Source organism: Urocampus carinirostris, chromosome 3, assembly GCF_059441175.1.
Source record: "Urocampus carinirostris isolate Australia breed hairy pipefish chromosome 3, RoL_Ucar_1.0, whole genome shotgun sequence".
NCBI classification, from domain to species: domain Eukaryota; kingdom Metazoa; phylum Chordata; class Actinopteri; order Syngnathiformes; family Syngnathidae; genus Urocampus; species Urocampus carinirostris.
Window position 1 is genome coordinate 6,957,164 of NC_142351.1, and position 22,495 is coordinate 6,979,658.

Consider the following 22,495-nt stretch of genomic DNA (forward strand, 5'->3'; position numbering starts at 1 on the left):
ACAATAACCTGAGTAGATATCGGACAGACGGGGTCGATACCAGACAGGACGGGACAGACAGGATTGATAATGAAACAGGATATCGAAATAAACAGGACAAACTAGACGGGAACGAAAACTGGAGAGAATAATAAACAGGACAAAACAGACGGGAACGAAACTGGAAACGGATATTAAACAGGACAAAAATAAACGGGCACAATATCGGACAGGGAATACCAACAGGAAACAGGACCGAGTCAAAACCCACGTCTTGCGGGGCAGAGGTTCGTTGACAGGCTGACAAAGGAAAAATGAAGAATTATAAACAGGACAAAAATAGACAGGAACGAAACTGGGAATCGATATTAAACAGGACAAGAAGAAATGGGGAGTCATGCCCGTTAGGCAGCAGTCTGGCGTGAAATGATAGGAAGCCCGAGGTTGACGAGATTGATACCAGTTGCCCGAGTAGATATCGGACAGACGCGGTCAATACCGGACAGGACGGGACAGACAGGATTGATAATGAAACAGGATATCGAAAATAAACAGGACAAACTAGACGGGAACGAAAACTGGAGAGAATAATAAACGGGACAAAAATAGACGGAACTGGAAACCGATATCAAACAGGATAAGAATAAACAGGATCAATACTGGACATGAAATACTCACAGGAAACAGGACTGAGTCAAAACCCACGTCTTGCGGGGCAGAGGTTCGTGGATGGACTGACAAAGGAAAAATGAGAGTACTGAGCTTAAATAGACGGAAAGCCAATGTTTCATTCAGCTGGCGCCAGATGGGCGGGGCCAATTGGGCGCCATGGCAACGATGACAAATTGGGAAGAATTAATAAGCATATCCTTCTTCCTGTTCCTTTTCAGACATTCACATCGGTTTGGGTTTTTGACTCGTTTTATTTTTGTCTCAATATTTGTTTCTACTTTTTATTTAGGTTGAGAATACTTCAAGTGAAAACTAAAGTACTTTTTATCAACATTCTGCAGATTTGAGAGGAAAATCCGAGTATTCAAAAATGATTTCAGACCAAAATCTTTTCACCTGATGCAATAGCTCCAGCCATTACGACTAGACATTGCCATCTGTCGGTAGCACCAGGTATTGCACCCCAAAACCGTCTAAGCTTAATTCCGGTCTTTTCTGACATCTAGTGGATGCTTGCGGAACTGAACTATTCTTTTTTTTTTAACTGGATTTTTTTAAGGTGGACTGTTTAATGATTCAATATTGTACCAGTGACTTTTTCAATCGGGAAAACGTGCTGCTGCACAACCGTTTATACTTGATGTGTTTCTTTCTTTATTATTATTTTGATTTTAATCCTTTTCACATTTTACCAAAACAATTTATATTCGAAGCAAATTAATAATAATAATATAACGAGTTCTCATGGAGATTGGTTGATAATTTAAATCAGGGGTGTCAAACAGGCGGCCTGCGGGCTGGTTCAGGCCTACTAAGGGATTGAATCCGGCCCGCGAGACAAGGCTCAGAAAAGCACAAGAGAAAAATGAGCTGCAGGTTGAGATATGTCCACTTGATGTTGCCAAAGCCAGGTGCCTCGAACAAAGACGCTGTACTTGTATTTATTTCTCTCTCTCTCAGTGTCTCTTTTCCTCCCCTTTTCTCTCAGTCTCTGTCTCTCTATGTGTTTTTACCTTGTTTTGCTCTCTTCCTTTTCCCTCTCTTTTCTCTCTTTCTCTCCTTCCCTCTTGCTTTCCTCTTCTCTCTTTCTCTCTTTCTTTCTCTCCTCCTCTTTTTGGATTTCTTTCTTTCTCTCTTCCTTTCCCTGTCCCTCACTATTTCTCTTTTTATCTTTTATTTCTCACATTCTCTGTCACTCTCTTTCTCCCTTTTTTCTCTTTCTTTGAACCACCCTGTCCCTTTTTCTCTCCCTCTCTTTCTCTTACTTCTTTCTCTCTCTTTTTCTTGTTTCTAATCTACTAGTCCAGCCCCCGAGAGATTGTTTGTTCTATCGTGTATCTATATCTATGTATGTATCATGGCGGCGCCCTCTGGCTGCGGCTGCATCGACCCGCTACAACGGGTCAGGTGTATCGACATTTCGTTCTGTGTACATTGTTACAAAGAATGACAATACAAAGGAAATTATTATTATTATTATTATTATCTATCTATCCATCTGTCTCTCTCTCTCTCTCTCTCTCTCTCTCTCTCTCTCTTTATCTATTTATCTATTTATCTATCTATCTAATCTCTCTCTCTCTCTCTATCTATCTATCCATCTCTATCTATCTATCTATCCATCTATATCTATCTATCTATCTATTTATCCATCTCTATCAATCTATCTCTCTATATATCTCTCTTTCTCTCTCTCTGTCTCTCTCTATCTATCTATATATCTCTCTTTCTCTCTCTCTGTCTCTCTCTATCTATCTATCCATCTATCAATCTATCTCTCTATCTATCTCTCTCTCCCTCTCTCTCTATCTATCTATCTATCTATCTCTATCAATCTATCTCTCTATCTATCTATCTCGCCCTCTCTCTCTCTTTCTCTCTCTCTCTCTCTCTCTCTCTCACTCACCCTCTCTCTCTCTCTCTCTCTCTCCCCTCTCTCTCTATCTATCTATCTATATCTATCTATCCATCTATATTTATCTATCTATATCTATCTATCTATCTATTTATCCATCTCTATCAATCTATCTCTCTATCTATCTCTCTCTCCCTCTCTCTCTCTTTCTCTCACTCTCTCACTTACTCTCTCTCTCTCTCTCTCTCTCTCTCTCTCTCCCTCCCTCTCTCTCTCTCTCTCTCTCTCTCTATCTATCTATCTATCTATCTATCTATCTATCTATTTTTCTACCCATGGAGAAGGGAAGGGTTAATACTCCTCTCTTCCTGAAATCTGTCCGGGCGGGGCGACACTTCCACGGAATCTCCCTGTTTCCACGCAAGAACGAATTGCGCTCCAGAACTTTTCCACCTTAAAATTTGGGCTCTCCTTCTTTAGCGGAAAAAGCGCATTCGGAGCCCTGTTGAGTGCCATTCAACGTCTTTTATTTCAATATAAACCACAATATAGACCTGTTTAATATTATAGGGGATTAAGATATTCAAGTTTGGGTTATTGTCATGAACCTAAAATCCTAGTGAAATGATCTTTGCAGACCCAAAATTTCCAAAAGGAGTTTAAAAAAACAGATTTATACAAAAAGGAAAGACAACCTAGTGTTTTTTGTGTAAATGAAGGTGCGACGGAGTAAATAGGCAGGTTTTAAATCAAGAAATAATTAAAATGTATATTTCGTTCTCCTCTGCAACAGTGATTGATGATTTGGACAACCTGAAACGTTTTGGTTGCGCGCAAGACCTGGCCCCCACTCAGATCCGGAGCCCCCCAAAAGGGGGTGGGGCCCCTGGTCGGAACCTATTTAAAGTCGGGCCCTTCAGAGCGAAATTCTTAAAGCAGAGATTCCTTCTCAGGGTCGGCAGAAAAACCCCAAAAGCTGCAAACCAATAGATGTTTTAGAGGAGTTTTCGGATTTACTACTGAGATTTTTGATTCGGGTCCGAACTTTTCAGGAATCTGCATGGTTTTTTGGACTTGTGTTCCGAGTTTTGAAGAGTTTTTGATCAGGAGTAGCTTCGATTCCAGATCAGGAGTTTCCACTGCGTTATGATGTGGTTTGTGTGGGTTTCTCTTGGTTTTATGGCCGTTTTGTGCACCAGTGCGACCATGCAAAGCGCTTGGGAGGAGAGTACGGTAGTCCCGGTCCGGCTGGACCCGGCGGGTGTCCCCGAACCGGGTCGAACCCTCTCCCCCGAAGAAAAAGAGAAAGAATCCGAGATGCGCGTCTACCGATTGGACGTCTTTGGTCAGGAACTGATCTTGCGTTTGGAGCCGGATCAGACCTTCTTGTCTCCGGGGTTCGTATTCCACGTAGTAGGTCACCCCGAATCGGTCCCGAACCAGGACGCGGATCGGTCCGGCTGCTTTTTTTCTGGCACCGTGAACGGCGAAGAGAACTCCGCCGCTGCGCTTAACCTTTGCCGGGGACTGCGTGGTGGATTTTACTCCAGGGGCCACGAGTACTTCATCAGACCCCTGAAAATGAATGAAAACCGGGATGAGAAGACCCAGGAGGAGGTCCAGGAGAAGGAGGTCCACCTCCTTCGACGCAGGACTCGGGGAAACGCCGATGGGGGCGGCTCCAAGTGCGGGGTCAATGAGGACGAGGACAGAGTGCCGAAAAAACTGGAGAAAGAACCCCAAAATCGAGACACCGGCAAAACAGGTAGGTTTTTTTTTACTCATACATAAAAAAAATGAGGGACCCCCCAAATTCAAGCCAAGTACCCCCGAAAACCAAAGTCTTTCCCTTAATAACTGAAAAAATAGACTTAAAAATCATCTAGTTCAAATACAATTAAAAAAAAAGAAAAAACAATATCGTAAATATTCCATTGCCTTGAAATGGTTCAGTCCATTTGATTCCCAGCACCGGTCTCGGCCCCCGGCGAGTGTCACTTGCGGCATAACGGCAGAGTCTGTGGAGGCTCCGGTGTATCACGGTGAAAGTATTTATGGAAGCCTGAGAGTGCCATAATTCAATTGGAAAAAAATGAACTTTTGATTCATAAGAACAGTGTTAAAGGGACAGTGAGTTATAAAAACATTGATAATTGAGCTGTATCATGTTTTATTAAAATAAAAATCATAAGTATAGAAAATAAGTATTTCTTTGAGATGCAGTAAGAGGAATCCCTACTTAAAGTTTGTCTCCTGAACTGATTTTTGTTCTTGTTAGACAACACTGCCATCTAGTGGTCAAATATTTCATAATGGGGCTTCAAAACGAACATTTAAATAATTAAAAAAAAGGCTTTTAAAATAAAAAGCCTCCTACAAAATATTTGAATTAAAATGTTAACACAATCGAATTTTATATCACAAATATTGAAACAAATATTTTGAAGCAGATGTCAAGTTTCTCCTTTCAGTGAAAGTAAACAAATGAAAAAGATAAAAACCTGTGCAAAAGGAAGAAATGTTCGAGAAATAAATAAGAAAAAGAAAAAAAGCGAGAGAAATCAAGTAAAGACACAGGAAATAAATGAAACTAAAGAAGAAAAGAAAATAAAAAAGGGAAAAAAGAGAAATAAATTCCTGATCAAGCAATAAAAGCAAGTGAAAAGCTGAAGAAAATAGACAAAAAAGCAAGAAAAAAATGGAGGAAGCAAGGAAAATAAAGTTAAAAAGATAGGGAAAAAAAGAAACGAAAGAAGAAAAAAATAAAATAGCAAAATGAAAAAATAAGAAATAATAATAAGTAAAAAGCTAAGGAAAATAGAAAAAAAAATCTATAAATAAATCAAGAAAAAAAAGTAAAAAAAAAAAAAAGATGAAGTTCAAAAGCTATGAAATCAAAGAAAAAAAAGAAGATCAAAAATAAAATAACAAAATGAAAAATAAAGAAGAAAAAACATAATTAAGCAACACAATAAAGTAAAAAGCGAAGAAAAAACAAAAAAGCATGAAAATAGAAGTTTGAAAGATAGGAAATCAAAGAAACAAAAGATGATGAAAAATGAAATAGAATAACAAAAAAAAAACAATGAAGCAATACTAAAAAAATAAACAAAAGAAGAAAAAACAAAATAACAACATTAAAAAGTAGGAAAAAATAACAAAGCAATTATAATAAGTAAAAAGCTAAGAAAAAAAAGATTTTAAAAAAATCAAGAAATAAAATAAAGAAGAAGAAAGAACGCAGACAAATGACGTTATAAAGCTTGAAAAAAAGAGAGGAAAGAAGAATAAATAAAATAACAAAATGAAAATATAGGAAAAACAACAAAGAAACAAAAACATAGAAAAAAAGAAACAAAAGAAGAAAAAAACAAAATTCAAAAGGAGGAAAAAACAACAAAGCTATAATAATAAGTAAAAAGTTAAGAAAAAAAGATTTTTAAAAAATCTAGAAATGAAAAAGAAGAGGAAAAAGAACGCAGGATGAATAAAGTTAAAAAGCTAGAAAAAAAGAAAGAAAAGAAGAATAAATAAATTAACAAAATTAAAAAATAAGAAAAACAATAAATAAACAAAAATAATAGAAAAAAAAAGAAACAAAAGAAAAAAAATTAAAAAGGAGGAAAAAACAACAAAGCAATATTAATAAGTAAAAAGCTAAAAAAAAAAGATTTAAAAAAATCAAGAAATAAAAAAGAAGAAGAAAAAGAACGCAGGATGAATAAAGTTAAAAGCTAGAAAAAAAGAAAGAAAAGAAGAATAAATAAATTAACAAAATGAAAAAAAATGAAAAACAATAAAGAAAAAAAATAGAAAAAAGAAACAAAAGAAGGAAAAAAACAAAATCAAAAAGGAGGAAAAAAACAACAAAGCTATAATAATCAGAAAAAAGCTAAAAAAAAAAAAAAGATTTAAAAATAATCAAGAAATAAAAAAAGAAGAAAAAGAACACAGGACAAATGACGTTAAAAAGCTAAGAAAAAAATGAAAAAAAAGAAGAAAAAAACAAAATTAAAATGAAAGGAAAAAAACAACAAAGCAATAATAATAAGTAAAAAGCTAAAAAAAAAAGATTTAAAAAAAATCAAGAAATAAAAAAAGAAGAAAAAGAACGCAGGACAAATGACGTTAAAAAGCTAGAAAAAAAAGAAGAAAAAAACAAAAGGGGATAATAGAGAAGAATACAAGTGCAAAGTCACGCCAGAGCGCAAATATTGAAGACTCAGCGAGTTTTTGACAGCCGTCCCTCGATCTTTGCCAACAGGGGCGGAGCATGTGTGAAAGGAGGGCAGGGGGGGGCGGGGGTGCCACCGCTCCTCTATTACATCCCCGAGAGGGGAAACGGGCGGGGGTCGCGGGGCAGGGCGGGGGGGGAGGGGGGGATAAGCAGAGCCAGTCGCGGGCCGGCATGGCTGAGACGTGCAAACTCCCCTCCTGGTACTAAAACGCCCCCCCCCCCCCCCCCCCCCCCCCCTTTAAAGGATTTTCCCCTATAAACTATCTGAGAATTTTCCAGCAAAAGGGTCATTCGGAGAACACCGAGTGGGCGGAAGAGCGATCACGCACATTTTTCTCGCAAACTCAATATCCATTCGAGCAGGGGCGTAGCCGGACCCTATTAGGGCGGGGCCCCGCACCCCCGCATCCAAACCGAGCACCCCCCCAAAAATGGCAGCATTTTAAAAACTCTCTATGCCTTAGATCAGGGGTGTCAAACTCATTTGAACTCGGGGGCCACACGATAGAACAAAGATTCTGTCGGGGGCCGGACGAGTAGATTAAAGAGAAAGAAAAAGAGGGATGGACAGAAAGAAAGAAAGAAATAAAGAAAGAAAGAAAGAAAGAAAGAAAGAAAGAGAGACAGACGGACAGAAAGAAAGAAAGAAAGAAAGAAAGAAAGAAAGAAAGAAATACAGAAAGAAAGAAAAAAGGAAGAAAGATAGAAAGAAAGACAGAAAGAAAGAAAGAAAGAAAGAACAACAGAAAGGAAGAAAAAAGGAAGAAAGAAAGACAGAAAGAAAGACAGAAAGGAAAAAAAAGGAAGAATGAAAGAAAAAAACGGATTAGTAGATTAAAGAGAAAGAAAAAGAGGGATAAAGAAATAAGAGAAAGAGGGAGGGAAAAGGAGAGAGGGTGGGACAAAGAAAGAAAAAGAGAGAGAGGGAGAGAGCATGAGATAGAAATGAGAGATAAAAAGTCATGAGAGAGGGGGAAAAGAAAGGGAGAGGAAGAAAGAAATCCAAAGAGAAATAGAAAGGCAGAAGGAGAGAAAAGAGAAAAGAAAGCGCAAAGGGTAGGAAGAGAGAAAGAGAAATGGAGAGAGAAAGAGACAAAGAGCAACAAAGGAAGAGAAAAAGAGAAACACAGAGAGTGAAAGAGACAGAGTGGGGAAAAGAGGAGTGGAAAAGAAAGAGGGACAGAGAGAGAGAGAGAGAGAGAGAGAGAGGAGAGAGAGAGAGAGAGAGAGAGAGAGAGAGAGAGAGAGAGAGAGAGAGAGGGAGAGAGAGAGAGAGAGAGAGAGAGATACAGGTACAGTGTCTTTGTTCGAGGCACCTGGCTTTGGCAACATCTAGTGGACATATTTCAACCTGAAGCTTGTTTTTCTCTTGCGCTTCTCTGAGTGTGGTCTCGCCCGCGGCCCGCCTGTTTGACACCTGTGCCTTAGATAGACTTAGATATGACGAAAATTTTTCTTCTTATATGAACAATGCTCCACTGCCTTGGAATGGTTCAGTCCATTCCTTTCCTAGCACAGCATTGGTGTATTTCTGTAGTAGTATTTTCCTAGGATTTCTCCAGTGGATTTTTTAAATATATCTGTAGTATTACTTTAGTTTTATAATGTAGTATTTCTGTAGTATTTGGACAGTATTACTGTACTTTTGTTTTGAAGTGATTTGTAGTATTTCTACCGTAGCAGTTTGTTTTATTTAAATAGTACAAGTTTTGTAGTATATCTATAGGTATAGCTATAGTATTTTTGTCGCATTACTGCAGTTGTAGTATTTCTGTTGTAATATTTATATAGCAGTATTTATTTGTATTATTGTGTTACCGTTTTAGTATTTTTTGTAGTACTTGTGTAAATATATTTTGAAGTACTTCTATTCTAGTATCTGTGTAGTATTTCTTGAGTATTAATTAATCTTACTGTCGTTGTATTTCGTGGTATTACTGTAGTATTTGGACACTATTTCTGTACTTTTATGTTGAAGTAATTTGTAATATTTCTACTGGAGCAATTTGATCTATTTCCAATGTGCAAGTTTTGTAGTATATCTATAGTATTTTGGTCGTATTACTGCAGTTGTAGTATTTCTGTTGTAATATTTATATAGCAGTATTTATTTGTATTATTATATAAATATATAGCAGTATTTGTGTAGATATATTTTGAAGTACTTCTATTCTAGTATCTGTGTTGTATTTCTTTATTTTTGATTAATATTACTGTAGTTGTATTTTGTAGTATTTCTGTAGCCAGATTTTTGTAGTATTTCTGTCGTATTTGGACAGTATTACTGTACTTTTATTTTGAAGTAATTAGTAGTATTTCTACTGGAGCAATTTGTTTTATTTACATATTACAAGTTTTGAAGTATAGCTATAGTATTTTTGTCGTATTACTGTAGTTGTAGTATTTCTGTTGTCGTATTTACATAGCAGTATTTATACCACGAAATACAACGACAGTAAGATTAATTAATACTAAAGAAATACTACACAGATACTAGAATAGAAGTACTTCCAAATATATCCACACAAGTACTACAAAAAATACTACAACGGTACCACTTCAAAACAAAAGTACAGTAATACTGTCCAAATACTACAGAAATACCACGGAATACAGCAACAGTAATATTAATTAATACTAAAGAAATACTAAACAGATACTAGAATAGAAGTACTTCCAAATATATCCACACAAGTACTACAAAAAATACTACAACGGTAACACTTCAAAACAAAAGTACAGTAATACTGTCAAAATACTACAGAAATACCACGAAATACAACGACAGTAATATTAATGAATACTAAAGAAAAACTACACAGATACTAGAATAGAAGTACTTCCAAATATTTCCACACAAGTACTACAAAAAATACTACAACGGTAACACAATAATACAAATAAATGATAATACTGAACTAAAAATTGGCCCCTGCTTTCAAGCATCTGCTTTCTCAAGCAATCACTCGAATGTTTTTGCAATGAAGCAGGAAATCCAAGTCGCGTACCTGGAGAAAGCCACAAATGCAGAGGGAAAACTTATAAACTCCGGACGGAAGCGGGGGAGGGGGCGGGTCTTTACTGCAGCCAGAACTCGGAACAGAGGACTTCCAGATTCTAACCGCTCGACCGCCATGCTGTCCCAATTCGCAGCAATTTAGCCAGATATTTGTAGTATTTCTGTGGTAATTGGGCAGTATTACTGTACTTTTATTTTAAAGTAATTTGTAGTATTTCTACTGTAGCAATTTCAACAAACTTCTGCCCCGCAGGACGTGGGTTTCGACTCGGTCCTGTTCCTGTTGGTACTTCCTGTCCTGTATTGTTCTTGTTTGTTTTGTCCTGTTTAATTTTCGATTTCTAGTTTTTGTTTGTTTGTTCCAGTTTATTTCCAGATTTCGTTCCCGCCTACTTTCTCCTGTTTATTTTTGATATCCTTATTCATTTTCTGTCCTTTCCCGTATCGACCCCATCCGTCTGATATCAACTCAGGCAATCGGTATCGATCTTGTCGGTCTCTGGCTTCCTGTCTTTCCACGCCAGACTGCTGCCTAACCTGCATGAGTCCCCATTTCCCGTAAAATAAAAGGGTTGTGTGAGAACGTCACGCGTTTGGGTCCTGATCCGGTTCTGGTTCTTGACAGTGGGTGCCTTCTGCTGCGGCTGCCTTACAACAACACAGACAAAAATATATGAATATAGTGGGAGCAAGGGTGAGTTTGTTTGTGGTAAATTAACGAGTTGATTACAAAATAAATCACATTTGAAACAGTGTCAGGAACAGAACGGAAACAGGACCCAATCGCGTAACGTTTCTGACAAGTTTATTGAGATCGAGAAAGGAAGGGCAGCGCCCACGATCCGGTGCTCGATAGACGCGGGACGAAAGTCGCTCTCGCAATCGTATTGTGATCCAAAGACGGAAGTGGGTGTTCAGGTCGATAGCCGGGACAGGAGAGCAAAAACGTGGTCGGGATCGGAAACGAGTCTTAAGCCAGGACGGGAGAATAGACGTAGTTGGGATCAAAAATGGGTCGTAAGCCGGGACAGGAGAGCAGGCCTGGTCGGGATCAAAACAGGTCGTAGCCGGAGACAAACGGGAGCAAAAAACGGGACAGGTAGGAGTCAGGGTAGCCTTGTATACACAGAGGTTTGCAGACTGACTGACAACAGGGGATTGACAGGACTGGGTGTAAGTAGGAGTGAATCAGAACCCGCGGCTGAATTCGTTTTTTAGATTCCTCCATTTGTGAACCATCGATTCATTCATCTTCCATTCTCTCATGTTTCCATGTTCTTCCGCGAATCGTAGAAATCAACTCACCACGGCGAACAAAAACACAGAAAGTGTTCAAATAAGGGAAAGTGAGGGTATGGATTTAGTCCATATTTGGGAAACAACTCTTTTCAGCCACCAGTAGGACTATAGCTTTCAAATTACTAAATATGCTACGGCGTTAGCATCCATGAGTACTTCTGCAAATAATGAGTGCATTGCGTGTGACGTCACTAGCAGGTTACTTGTTGCGGTCTCCTGCAGTCACAGGAAATGGCGTACGAGACGCATTTGGTTGGTGAAGGATTTTATACATTTTACTATAAAGGATTTTATACGATTAAATACAAGTTACATTTATCGAGTGCAATGAAGATTTTCACTGAGTGAGCTTCAGGTCACACCGTTCCAAATGCGGAATGTTTTGGCTGTGGAATTTTGATAACAGAACTCTGACGAAGGACGTCAGGCATTGATTTGATAAACGCTCGGTGTTGTTTTGAGTTTCTTCAGACATCGAGGCGAGGGGGCTTTCCTGGCAAGCCCATGGGAGGAGCTGGCGCTCTAGCTTGCGGAGAGACGTGGGTCGAGAGGAAAAAAGAAGATGGAGAGAGAAGGCTTAACGTAGACTCAAGCGACACTAATTCGGCTAATTCGGCTAATTCGATGGAGATCACTTAGCTAAATTATTTAAGAAATCAAATCTGCTGATCCAAGAGACATCTGGGCTGACATGTCGTCGTGAGCCAGACACTGTTCCTGTTTAATATTTATTTGCTAACATTGGAAATGTGAACGATATCACAAAAACATCGGGTTTCACCCCAAAATATTGTACGTCCTTAGTCGGTCAGACTTGAACCTGTAACCTTCCAGCCTGGGGGCGGGCAACCAAATCACTCAAACCACTCAATTCCTTGTCTTCGGTGTCTAATTGTCTGATTAGGAGCACGGCAGAGGGGGACTGCAAAACGGGGTAACGCTGCCATCTCTTGGAGAAGGAAAGATACTGCAAGCCCCAAACCATGACACACAATAACACACTGAAAGACAACTTCTCCCATATCTCCCGACAGCCCCGGCCCACCATAGGACGAGGCGTTTCGTGTCCACCCCTCGCTACCTGGAGATCATGCTGGTGGCGGACCAGTCCATGGCCGAGTTCCACGGTGCCGGTCTCAAAGCTTACCTCCTCACCATCATGGCGGTGGCGTCCCGGTTGTACCGTCACTCCAGCATCCACAACTCCATCAGCCTGGCCGTGGTGAAGCTCCTGGTGGTCTACGAGGAAGAGAGAGGTCCCCAGGTCTCCTCCAATGCCGCCTTGACCCTCCGCAACTTCTGCCAATGGCAGCGGCAGCACAACCCGCCCAGTGACCGGCACCCTGAGCACTACGACACGGCTATGCTCTTCACCAGGACGGTAAGTCGGGAACGGATGACAGTGTGTAGATACCACAGAGTGCTAAGCCACGCCCACCACGGTTAGGGTATCCTTGTATCACAAGGGGAGCAAATAGAGCGGCTGAAACAACACCGAGTATTGTTAAAATTGTTATTATTATCGTGGTTTTCACACCTAATTTAATGATCCCCAACAGACTGTTTGAGAAGTAAATACTACCTTCCCTGAGTATGAGAGTGTAGTAGTATGTGTGTGAATAGCATAGTAGTGCGTGTATGATTGTATAGTGATATGTGTGAAATAGTAATGTAGTGTGTGTATGATATTATAGTAGAATGTGTGAGAGAGTACATTAGTACAAGTGAGATAGTGTACTAGTATAAGTGAGAGAGTAAAGTACGGTAGTATGTGTGTAGCAGCATAGTAGTGTGAGTACGACAGTGTAGTAGTATGTGTGTGGATAGCATAGTAGCGTGTGTATGATTGTATATGATTGATACGTGTGAAGTAGTAATGTAGTGTGTGTATGAGATTATAGTAGGATGGGTAAGAGAGTACATTAGTACAAGTGAGAGAGTATAGTTGTATATGTGTGAGAGCAGAGTAATATGTGTGTATAGCAGCATAATAGTGTGGGTATGACAGTGTAGTAATGTGTGTGTGAAGAGCATAGTAGTGTGTGTATGATTGTATAGTGATATGTGTGAGATAGTAATGTAGTGTGTGTATGAGATTATTGTAGAATGTGTGAGAGAGTACATTAGTACAAGTGAGATAGTGTACTAGTATAAGTGAGAGAGTAAAGTACGGTAGTATGTGTGTAGCAGCATAGTAGTGTGAGTACGACAGTGTAGTAGTATGTGTGTGAATAGCATAGTAGTGTGTGTATGATTGTATATGATTGATACGTGTGAAGTAGTAATGTAGTGTGTGTATGAGATTATAGTAGAATGGGTAAGAAAGTACATTAGTACAAGTGAGAGAGTATAGTTGTATATGTGTGAGAGTAGAGTAATATGTGTGTAGCAGCATAGTAGTGTGGGTATGACAGTGTAGTAGTGTGTGTGTGAAGAGCATAGTAGTGTGTGTATGATTGTATAGTGATATGTGTGAGATAGTAATGTAGTGTGTGTATGAGATTATAGAAGAATGTGTGAGAGAGTATATTACTACAAGTGAGACCGTATAGTAGTATAAGTGAGGGGGTAAAGTAGTATGTGTGCAGCAGCATAGTAGTGTGAGTATGACAGTGTAGTAGTGTGTGTATGATTGTATAGTAATATGTGTGAGATAGTAATGAAGTGTATATGAGAATAGGAGTAAATGTGAGAGGTTATAGTAGTATATGTGAGAGGTTATAGTAGTATATGTGAGAGATAATGGTAGTCTATATGAGAGTTTAGGAGTAGATGTCATAGAGTATAGTAATATGTGAGTTACAGCTGAGTAGCATGAGCATGAGAGTGTAGTAGTATGTGTGAAGAGCATAGTAGTGTGTGCATGATTGTATCGTAATATGTGTGAGATTGTGTTGTAGTATGTGTAAGAGAGTATACTCGTCTGCATGAGAGAATATATTAGTATGAGTGAGAGAGTATAGAAATATGTATCAGCATAGTAGTGTGAGTATGTGTGTGAAGAGCATTGTAGTGAGCGTAGGATTGTTTAGTAATATTTGTGAGATAGTATTGTAGTGTGTGTATGAGAGCATAATAGTATGCGTGAGAGAGTACATTAGTATAAGCGAGAGAGTGTAGTAGTAGATATGAAAGTGTATAATAATGAGTGTGAAACAGCATAGTAGTGTGTGCATGAGAGTATAGTGGTATATGTTAGAGATTATAGTAGTATATGTGAGAGATTATAGTAGTATATGTGAGAGATTATGGTAGTCTATAAGAGAGTTCAGGAGTAAATGTCATAGAGTATAGTAATATGTGAGTAACAACTGAGTAGTATAAGTATGAGAGTGTAGTAGTATGTGTGTGAAGAGCATAGTAATGTGTGCATGATTGTATGGTAATATGTGTATGATTGTATGGTGATATGTGTGAGATTGTATTGTAGTATGTGTAAGAGAGTATATTAGTCCGTATGAGGGAGCATATTAGTATAAGTGAGAGAGTATAGAAATATGTGACAGCATAGTAGTGTGAGTATGATAGTGTAGTAGTATGTGTGTGAAGAGCATTGTAGTGAGTGTATGATTGTATAGTATTTTTTGTGAGATAGTATTGTAGTTTGTATGAGAGTTTTGTAGTATGTGTGAGAGAGTACACTAGTATAAGCGAGAGAGTGTAGTAGTATATGTGAAAGTGTATAGTAATGAGTGTGAAACAGCATAGTAGTGTGAGTATGACAGCGTATACAGTAGTACGTGTGTGAGATAGCATTGTAGTGTGTGTATGAGAGTAAGGTAGTATGTGTGAGAGAGTATATTACTATGGACGAGAGCATAATAGTACGTATGAGAGAGTTTAATAGCGTCTCTATGATGTACGAGCGAGCAAGTATGATCTTACATTTCAAAGGGCCTTTCATTGTGCGAGATAAATATGAGAGAGCATGTTGTGACCCGTTGGTTTCCTCTGGCAGGATCTGTGTGGCGCTCATTCATGTGACACCCTTGGAATGGCCGACGTGGGTACGGTTTGCGAACCCGAGCGAAGTTGCTCGATCATCGAAGACGACGGACTTCAGGCCGCTTTTACGGTGGCGCACGAATTAGGTGAGTCCTGTTTTCGGGAGGGCGGGACATAGATAGATAGATAGATAGATAGATAGATAGATATATAGATCGATCGATAGATAGATAGATAGATAGATAGATAGATAGATAGATAGATAGATAGATAGATAGATAGATAGATAGATAGATCGATAGATAGATAGATAGATAGATAGATAGATAGATAGATAGATAGATAGATAGATAGATAGATAGATAGATAGATAGATAGATAGATAGATAGATAGATAGATAGATAGATAGATCGATAGATAGATAGATAGATAGATAGATAGATAGATAGATAGATAGATAGATAGATAGATGGATAGATGGATAGATGGATACCATGGATAGCATAGATATCATAGATACCATATATACCACAGATAGATAGATAGATAGATAGATGTCTAGATAGATGTCTAGATAGATGTCTAGATAGATAGATAGATAGATAGATAGATAGATAGATAGATAGATAGATAGATAGATAGATAGATAGATAGATAGATAGATAGATAGATAGATAGATAGATAGATCGATAGATAGATAGATAGATAGATAGATAGATAGATAGATAGATAGATACCATGGATAGCATAGATAGCATAGATAGCATAGATACCATAGATACCATAGATAGATAGACAGATAGATACTTTATTCATCCTCGTAGGGAAATTCACACTTCCAGCAGTCTCCTTTGTTGTTTATTAACAGATTAACAGGATGGCCTCAGGGTGCTGTGTTTGCAGTTTAGCAACAACGGAGTTGATGACGTCACGCTCTCTCTCTCTCTCTTTCTTTCTCTCTCTCTCTCTCTCTCTCTCTCTCTCTCTCTCCCCCTCTTTTTTTCACCCTTTTTCTCCCACTCTCTGTCTCTGTCTTCATTCTCTTTCACTCTCTGTGTTTTTCTTTTCTGTGTTGCTCTTTGTCTCTTTCCCTCTCTGTGTCTTTTTAACTTCTTTTGCTCTAACTTCCTTTTTTCCTTTTCTCTCTTTTCTCTTTCTCTCTTCCTACCCTTTGGACTTTCTTTTCTCTTTTCTCTCCTTCTGTCTTTCTATTTCTCTTTGGATTTCTTTCTTCCTCTCCCTTTCTTTCCCCCTTTCTCACCCTCTTTCCCTCTCTCTCTTTCATTGTCCTGCCCACTCTCCTTTTCCCTCCCTCTTTCTCTTATTTTTTTATCGCTCTTTTTCTTTCTCTTTAATCTACTAGTCCGGCCCCCGACAGAATGTTTGTTCTATCGTGTGGCCCCCGAGTTAAAACTAGTTTGACACCCCTGATCTAGGGTTTTTTACCGGTAACGGAGATGCAATGAAGCAGTTTTCAAGGATAACCGGGGCTTTCATTCTTGTTTTGACGCAGGCCACGTTTTCAACATGCCTCACGATGACTCCCAGCTCTGCTCCGGAGTGAACGGCCCCCACTGGGGCTCGCACATGATGGCCTCCACCCTTTCCAATCTTGACCAGCAGCAGCCATGGTCTCCCTGCTCCGCCTTAATGGTCACCACTTTTCTGGACAACGGCCACGGACAGTGTCTGCTGGACAAGCCGGTCAAGCCTCAAGCGCTACCTCAGCCCCTTCCCGGAACGGTCTACGACGCGGACCGGCAATGTCGACTGACTTTCGGAGACGACTCTCAACATTGCCCCGACCTGAGCACGACTTGCGCGGCTCTGTGGTGTACGGTGACGACATCCAACGGTCTGCTGGTGTGCCAGACCAAGAACTCCCCGTGGGCCGACGGGACCCCTTGCGGGTCCGACAGCTACTGCCTGGCCGGCCAGTGTCTCACCAGGAGCCAAGCTTCCAGACATCAGGTGACCAGGGGTTTCAAAGTCAATTGTCCTGGGGACCGCCGGAGCTAGGGTCTGGGTGAGGTTGGGCCAAATTGGGTTCACCAGGAGCCAAGCTTCCAAATGTCAGGTGACCAGGGGTTTCAAAGTCAATTGTCCTGGGGTCCGCCGGAGCTAGGGTCTGGGTGAGGTTGGGCCAAATTGGGTTCACCAGGAGCCAAGCTTCCAGACATCAGGTGACCAGGGGTTTCAAAGTCAATTGTCCTGGGGACCGCCGGAGCTAGGGTCTGGGTGAGGTTGGGCCAAATTGGGTTCACCAGGAGCCAAGCTTCCAAATATCAGGTGACCAGGGGTTTCAAAGTCAATCGTCGGGGGGACTGCTGGAGCTAGGGTCTAGGTGAGGTTGGGCCAAATTGGGTTCACCAGGAGCCAAGCTTCCAAATATCAGGTGACCAGGGGTTTCAAAGTCAATGTTCCTGGGGACCGCAGGAGCCAGGGTCTGGGTGAGATTGGGCCAAATTGGTTTCTCCAGAAGAAAATCTCGGATAAAGACATTCCACTGCTCTCAAATACAGTGATCCATGATAGGCAAAATCTGTGAATAAATGAATAATAGATATAAATAAAATATTAATGTTACAGGCAGTCAGGTAACGGAGCAAAACAGGTCAGGTAACAGGCAGGCAGAACGAGGCGAAGTCAGGTCCGGAAATAGGAACAGGAACAGAGTCGGACGAAAAGGCTTACTGAGCTGGTGGCAACAGTTTGCCTAATGATCTGACGGCTTCCTCCTGGAAGCCGGGGGTTTAAAAAGAATACCATAGCTATCAACCGCTCCAAACAGCCGAATCCAATCTTCTGCCCGTATGACAATAAGTTCAATCAGTAAAAATGGGTTGCACCCGCTTTAAAATTTCACATGGGGTCTCACACTATCGGCCCGGGGACCACAAATGGCTCAGCTTCTGAGGATAAAACTGGGTTTCAAACCAGGATGTAACCTTTGCTTATGTTTTTTTAGATTCCTGTTAACGGTGGCTGGGGAGTCTGGGGTCCCTGGGGTGACTGCTCTCGGACATGCGGGGGCGGGGTTCAGTACTCCTTCCGTTCCTGCGATAACCCTTTGCCGAAGAACGGAGGCAAGTACTGTGAGGGCAAGAGGATCCAGTACCGCTCTTGCAACACGGAATCCTGTCCTGACGTCAATGGTCAGTCCCGATTTACATCACCGAAAAATGGCCGCCTCGGTGGGAATTTACATTCCTGACCATCGAGGTTCCTTGTTCTTCTTCAGGGTTGTCATTTCGAGAGGAACAGTGTCTGGCTCACAACGACATGTCAGCCCAAATGTCTCTGGGATCAGGCGACGGTGTCGAATGGGTTCCCAAATATGCCGGGGTTTCGCCCAAAGACCGGTGTAAGCTCGTGTGCCGAGCCAAGGGAACGGGATACTTCTTCATCCTTAAATCAAAGGTAATTTGGGGAATTAAACTATTAAAAATGTAGAGTTTACCAAATTATTCGAATTAGTTATCTGACTCCATTAACCAAACATAACTTTCATTCACCAACAATGCATGCTCTTTTCTTTTCGGGGAAAGAGACGGGCATTTCCACACGGGGGCAGATTTATTTTCTTAAAGGATTTAACTAAGTGAATTCCATCGAATTAGTCGAATTAGTTTTCGTCGAGCCTCCCTCTCGATTGTCCCTCGCGATCGATCAAAACCTTACTCAGGAAAGTAAGACTATTGAGAATCAAAGTACCCAACCAGGTAGAAAGTTGACGAATGTCATGAAAGCTTGGTAAACAAATGTAACAGAAGATTTGTTTTGTTTTTCAATTTGGGAGTTTGCGTGACGTCCCTAATCCAAAGGTAGTAGAATTGTTTAACAAATTGACATGTCAGGTACGAGAGAGAGGAAAATGCAATAACCCTCTGTAAACGTACAGGAAGGTCAGAAATCTCTTGGGTAAGAAAAAACATTTTATTTTAATCAGGCCTTGTTTTTGGGCACCAACTTTTAAGTCCCACGTAATTCACCAGATGACTTGAAATAAATTTCAAGATTCAGATTTAATTTCTTAAATAATTTAACTAAGTGAACTCCCTCGAATTAGCCGAATTAGTGTCGCTCGGGTCTCCGTAAAGCCTCCGCTCTCGATCTTTTCTCAATCTTCTCTTCTCTCTCGACCCACGTCTCTCTGCCAGCTGGTTTGCCGGTTCCTCCCATGGGCGTGCCAGGAAAAACCCCACGTGGGGTCCACCCCCTCGCCTCGATCCCTGAAAATCTCATAACAGCAGAGCGCTTATCCAAACAATGCCTGACATCCTTCGTCAGAGTCATGTTTTTAAAATTCCCCAGCCAAAACATTCCGAATTTGGATCAGCGTGACCTGTCATTGAACTTCAGCCTACCCGGTGAAAATATTCATCGCACTCGATAAATGTAACTAGTATTTAATCGTATAAAATCCTTTATAGTAAAATGTATAAAATCCTTCAATGTATTAATTCAAATTGGGGATCGTTGGCTGACTGTACTGTACTTCCTGACTTACTGTAGGCAGGACTTAAACTTCAATGGCGTTGTTTGTTGCCCCCAGGTGGCGGACGGAACACCCTGCAGTCCCGATTCCACTTCAGTTTGCGTCCAAGGCCAATGCGTCAAGGCAGGCTGCGATCGAGTTATCGGCTCCAACCGGCGTTACGATAAATGTGGTGTGTGTGGAGGCGATGGCTCCGGCTGCAAGAAAGTATCCGGCTCACTGGAACGTGCTAGGTAAGGTCCAAGTCAAGTCAAGTCAAGTCAAGTCAAGTCACAAAGTGTCTCAAATGGCTGCACAGATCAAAGACTATTGCAAACTAAGCCGTAGGGGCGCTACGGAATCCAGGACACTAGCCAGGGCAGCTTTAAACTCCAGGAAATCTTTTCCGCCAATATGATGAAGGGTGGGCAGCATGGCGGCTGAGTGGTTAGCGCGTCTACAGCACAGTTCATGGTCATGGGATCAAACCTAGCTACCAGCCTTGCTATGCGGAGTTTGCATGTTCTCCCCGTGCCTGCGTGTGTTTCCCACATTCCAAAAACCATGTATGTCAGGTTAAATGGCCGGTCCAAATTGTCCCTAGTGAGTTGTCTGACTCTGTGTGCCCTGCAACTGGCAACCAGTTGAGGAAGTCCCCTGCCCACTGCCCGAACTGGGATTGGATCCTATTGAGGATAAACAGCGCAGAAAATGGATAGATGGATTAATAATGGGGATTAGAGTATGGCGGCTGAGTGGTTAGCGCGTCGGCAGCACAGTTCTCTGGTCTCTTAGTACCTTAAACAGTATATTTGCGACTTTTATTTAGTGTCAAATAACATCGGGAGGGTTTGTTTCCTCTAATGTTCTCTGGTTGATAAATAGTAGTCACCAAATACAGCTACAGTGTTTTATTTTACGGGTGGCGCTTAGATTTGGTGACATCCAGTGGACATATTCTAAACTGCGGGTCATCGTTTGACGTGATGCAGTTTAAATCTCCCGAGCCGTAGGTTCCAGACCCCTGGGCTACACTAATCAATCGTTTCTCTTTCAGGCCTGGATATCAAGACGTGGTGACCATTCCAGCCGGTGCCACCCATCTCGACGTCAAACAGCGTGCTCCCGGCAACAGTCGTCATGACAACAGTTACCTGGCAGTACGGCGACAGGACGGTACCTACCTGTTGAACGGCGATTATAAGCTGATGACCATGGAGTCGGACATCACTCTGCGAGGGGCTCTTCTGCGGTACAGCGGTTCTTCCGCCAGTCTGGAACGCCTCCGCAGCTTTTCACCCCTCCCCGAGCCCATCACCATCCAGGTTCTGTCCGTGGGTGAAGCCCCCAGACCGAGAGTCAAGTACAGCTACTTTGCTCCCAGGCCCAAAAACGCCGCTACGCCCGGCAACGACGCGGGTCGTCGGCATTCCATCAACGCCATCCGAGAGTCGGGCGGGGCCGAGTGGGCTCTGATGGACTGGGGTCCCTGTTCCAAGACCTGCGGGGTCGGTACGCAACAGAGGGAGGTGGTGTGTCTGGATCCTCGAGGACTTCCGTCAGAGGACTGCCCGGGAGAGCTTCGGCCTTTGGCCTCCCGATCCTGCGCTTCTCAGTCGTGCCCGTCCTGGGTTCTGGGAGACTGGTCGGTGTGCTCCAAGACCTGCGGCAGGGGTTTTCGAAAACGCCAGCTTCGTTGCGTGGGCGCCGACGGGCATTCGCTGACCCACGACCACTGTGACTCCGGTGATCGACCTCGCCCCCTGCTGGAGCTGTGCTACAAAGGGGCTTGCTAAGGACTGTTCTGACATTCTGACCTCTGGTTTATTTAAATACTTTTGTTATTTTCCCCTCAATGACTGCATCTGTACATTCCACATCCACAGACATTGTCAAAAGCACACTGAGTGTCATTCTTGGGGTTTAAAAGTCTGCTAACCGTTTTTGGGATCCACCAGCTAGCGCTACCCACCCAGCCTTTCAGACCTGTGAGATCCATCGGATCTGGTCCGTTTTAGACATGATTTAGTAAATGGTAATGGTTAATGGTCTGCATTTCTATAGCGCTTTTCAAGTCAATCAAGACCTCCCAAAGCGCTTTACAATGGGCTTCACGCTTACCCATTCACACACACACTCACACACCAATAGGGAGTCAGCCTCCAAACATTTAGAGGGTAATCATTTCTGCATTTCAATAGTGCTTTTCAAGTCAATGAAGACCTCCCAAAGCGCTTTACAATGTGCTTCACACTAACCCATACACACACTCACACACTAATGGGGAGTCAGCCTCCAAACGTTTTGAGGATAATCAAGATGCTAAATGGTAAACGGTCTGCATTTATATAGAGTTTTTCAAGTCAATGAAGACCTCCCAAAGCATTTACAATGTCCTTCACACTTACCCATTCACACACAGACTCACACACCAATAGGGAGTCAGCCTCCAAACGTTTTGAGGATAATCAAGATGGTATAAGGTATGCATTTATATAGCTCTTTTCAAGTCAATGAAGACCTTCCAAAGCACTTTACAATGTGCTTCACACTTACCCGGACACACACTCACACACCAATAGGGAGTCAGCCTCCAAACGTTTTGAGGATAATCAAGATGCTAAATGGTCTGCATTTCTACAGCGCTTTTCAAGTCAATGAAGACCTCCCAAAGCGCTTTACAATGTGCTTCACACTTACCAATACACACACTCACACACCAATAGGGAGTCAGCCTTCAAACCTTTTGAGGATAATCAAGATGCTAAATGGTTTGCATTTATATAGAGTTTTTCAAGTCAATGAAGAGCTCCCAAAGCGCTTTACAATGTGCTTCACACTTACCCATTCACACACACACTCACACACCAATAGTGGCCATGCAGCCATGCAAGGCGCCGACCTGGGGGCATTAGGGATTCAGTGTCTTGCCCAAGGACACTTTGACATATAACACGGAGGAGCCGGGAATCGAACCAGCGACCTCTTGATCCCAAGATGAGCGCTCTAC

The 22,495-nt window shown here is 41.5% G+C and overlaps 1 protein-coding gene across 1 annotated transcript; it reads left to right on the forward strand.

The window, feature by feature from the left end:
* The first annotated feature begins 3,457 nt into the window (after positions 1-3,457).
* On the forward strand, positions 3,458-21,841 carry adamts1 (ADAM metallopeptidase with thrombospondin type 1 motif, 1). Its single transcript, XM_088329748.1, has 8 exons — positions 3,458-4,271; positions 12,096-12,442; positions 15,020-15,152; positions 16,522-16,979; positions 17,977-18,163; positions 18,250-18,428; positions 19,564-19,739; positions 20,543-21,841. Exons 1-8 carry the CDS (start codon positions 3,653-3,655, stop codon positions 21,279-21,281), a joined length of 2,838 nt encoding a protein of 945 aa, XP_088185874.1. The 5' UTR covers positions 3,458-3,652; the 3' UTR covers positions 21,282-21,841.
* The last annotated feature ends 654 nt before the right edge of the window (positions 21,842-22,495 follow it).

What these genes read in the sequence shown, in the direction of transcription:
- adamts1 (XM_088329748.1), top strand. Translation starts at nt 3,653, where the DNA reads ATGATGTGGTTTGTGTGGGTTTCTCTTGGTTTTATGGCCGTTTTGTGC. An exon ending in TACGGTGGCGCACGAATTAG is followed by an intron (nt 15,153 to 16,521) that starts GTGAGTCCTGTT and finishes GTTTTGACGCAG; the next exon opens with GCCACGTTTTCAACATGCCT. An exon ending in ATCCTGTCCTGACGTCAATG is followed by an intron (nt 18,164 to 18,249) that starts GTCAGTCCCGAT and finishes GTTCTTCTTCAG; the next exon opens with GGTTGTCATTTCGAGAGGAA.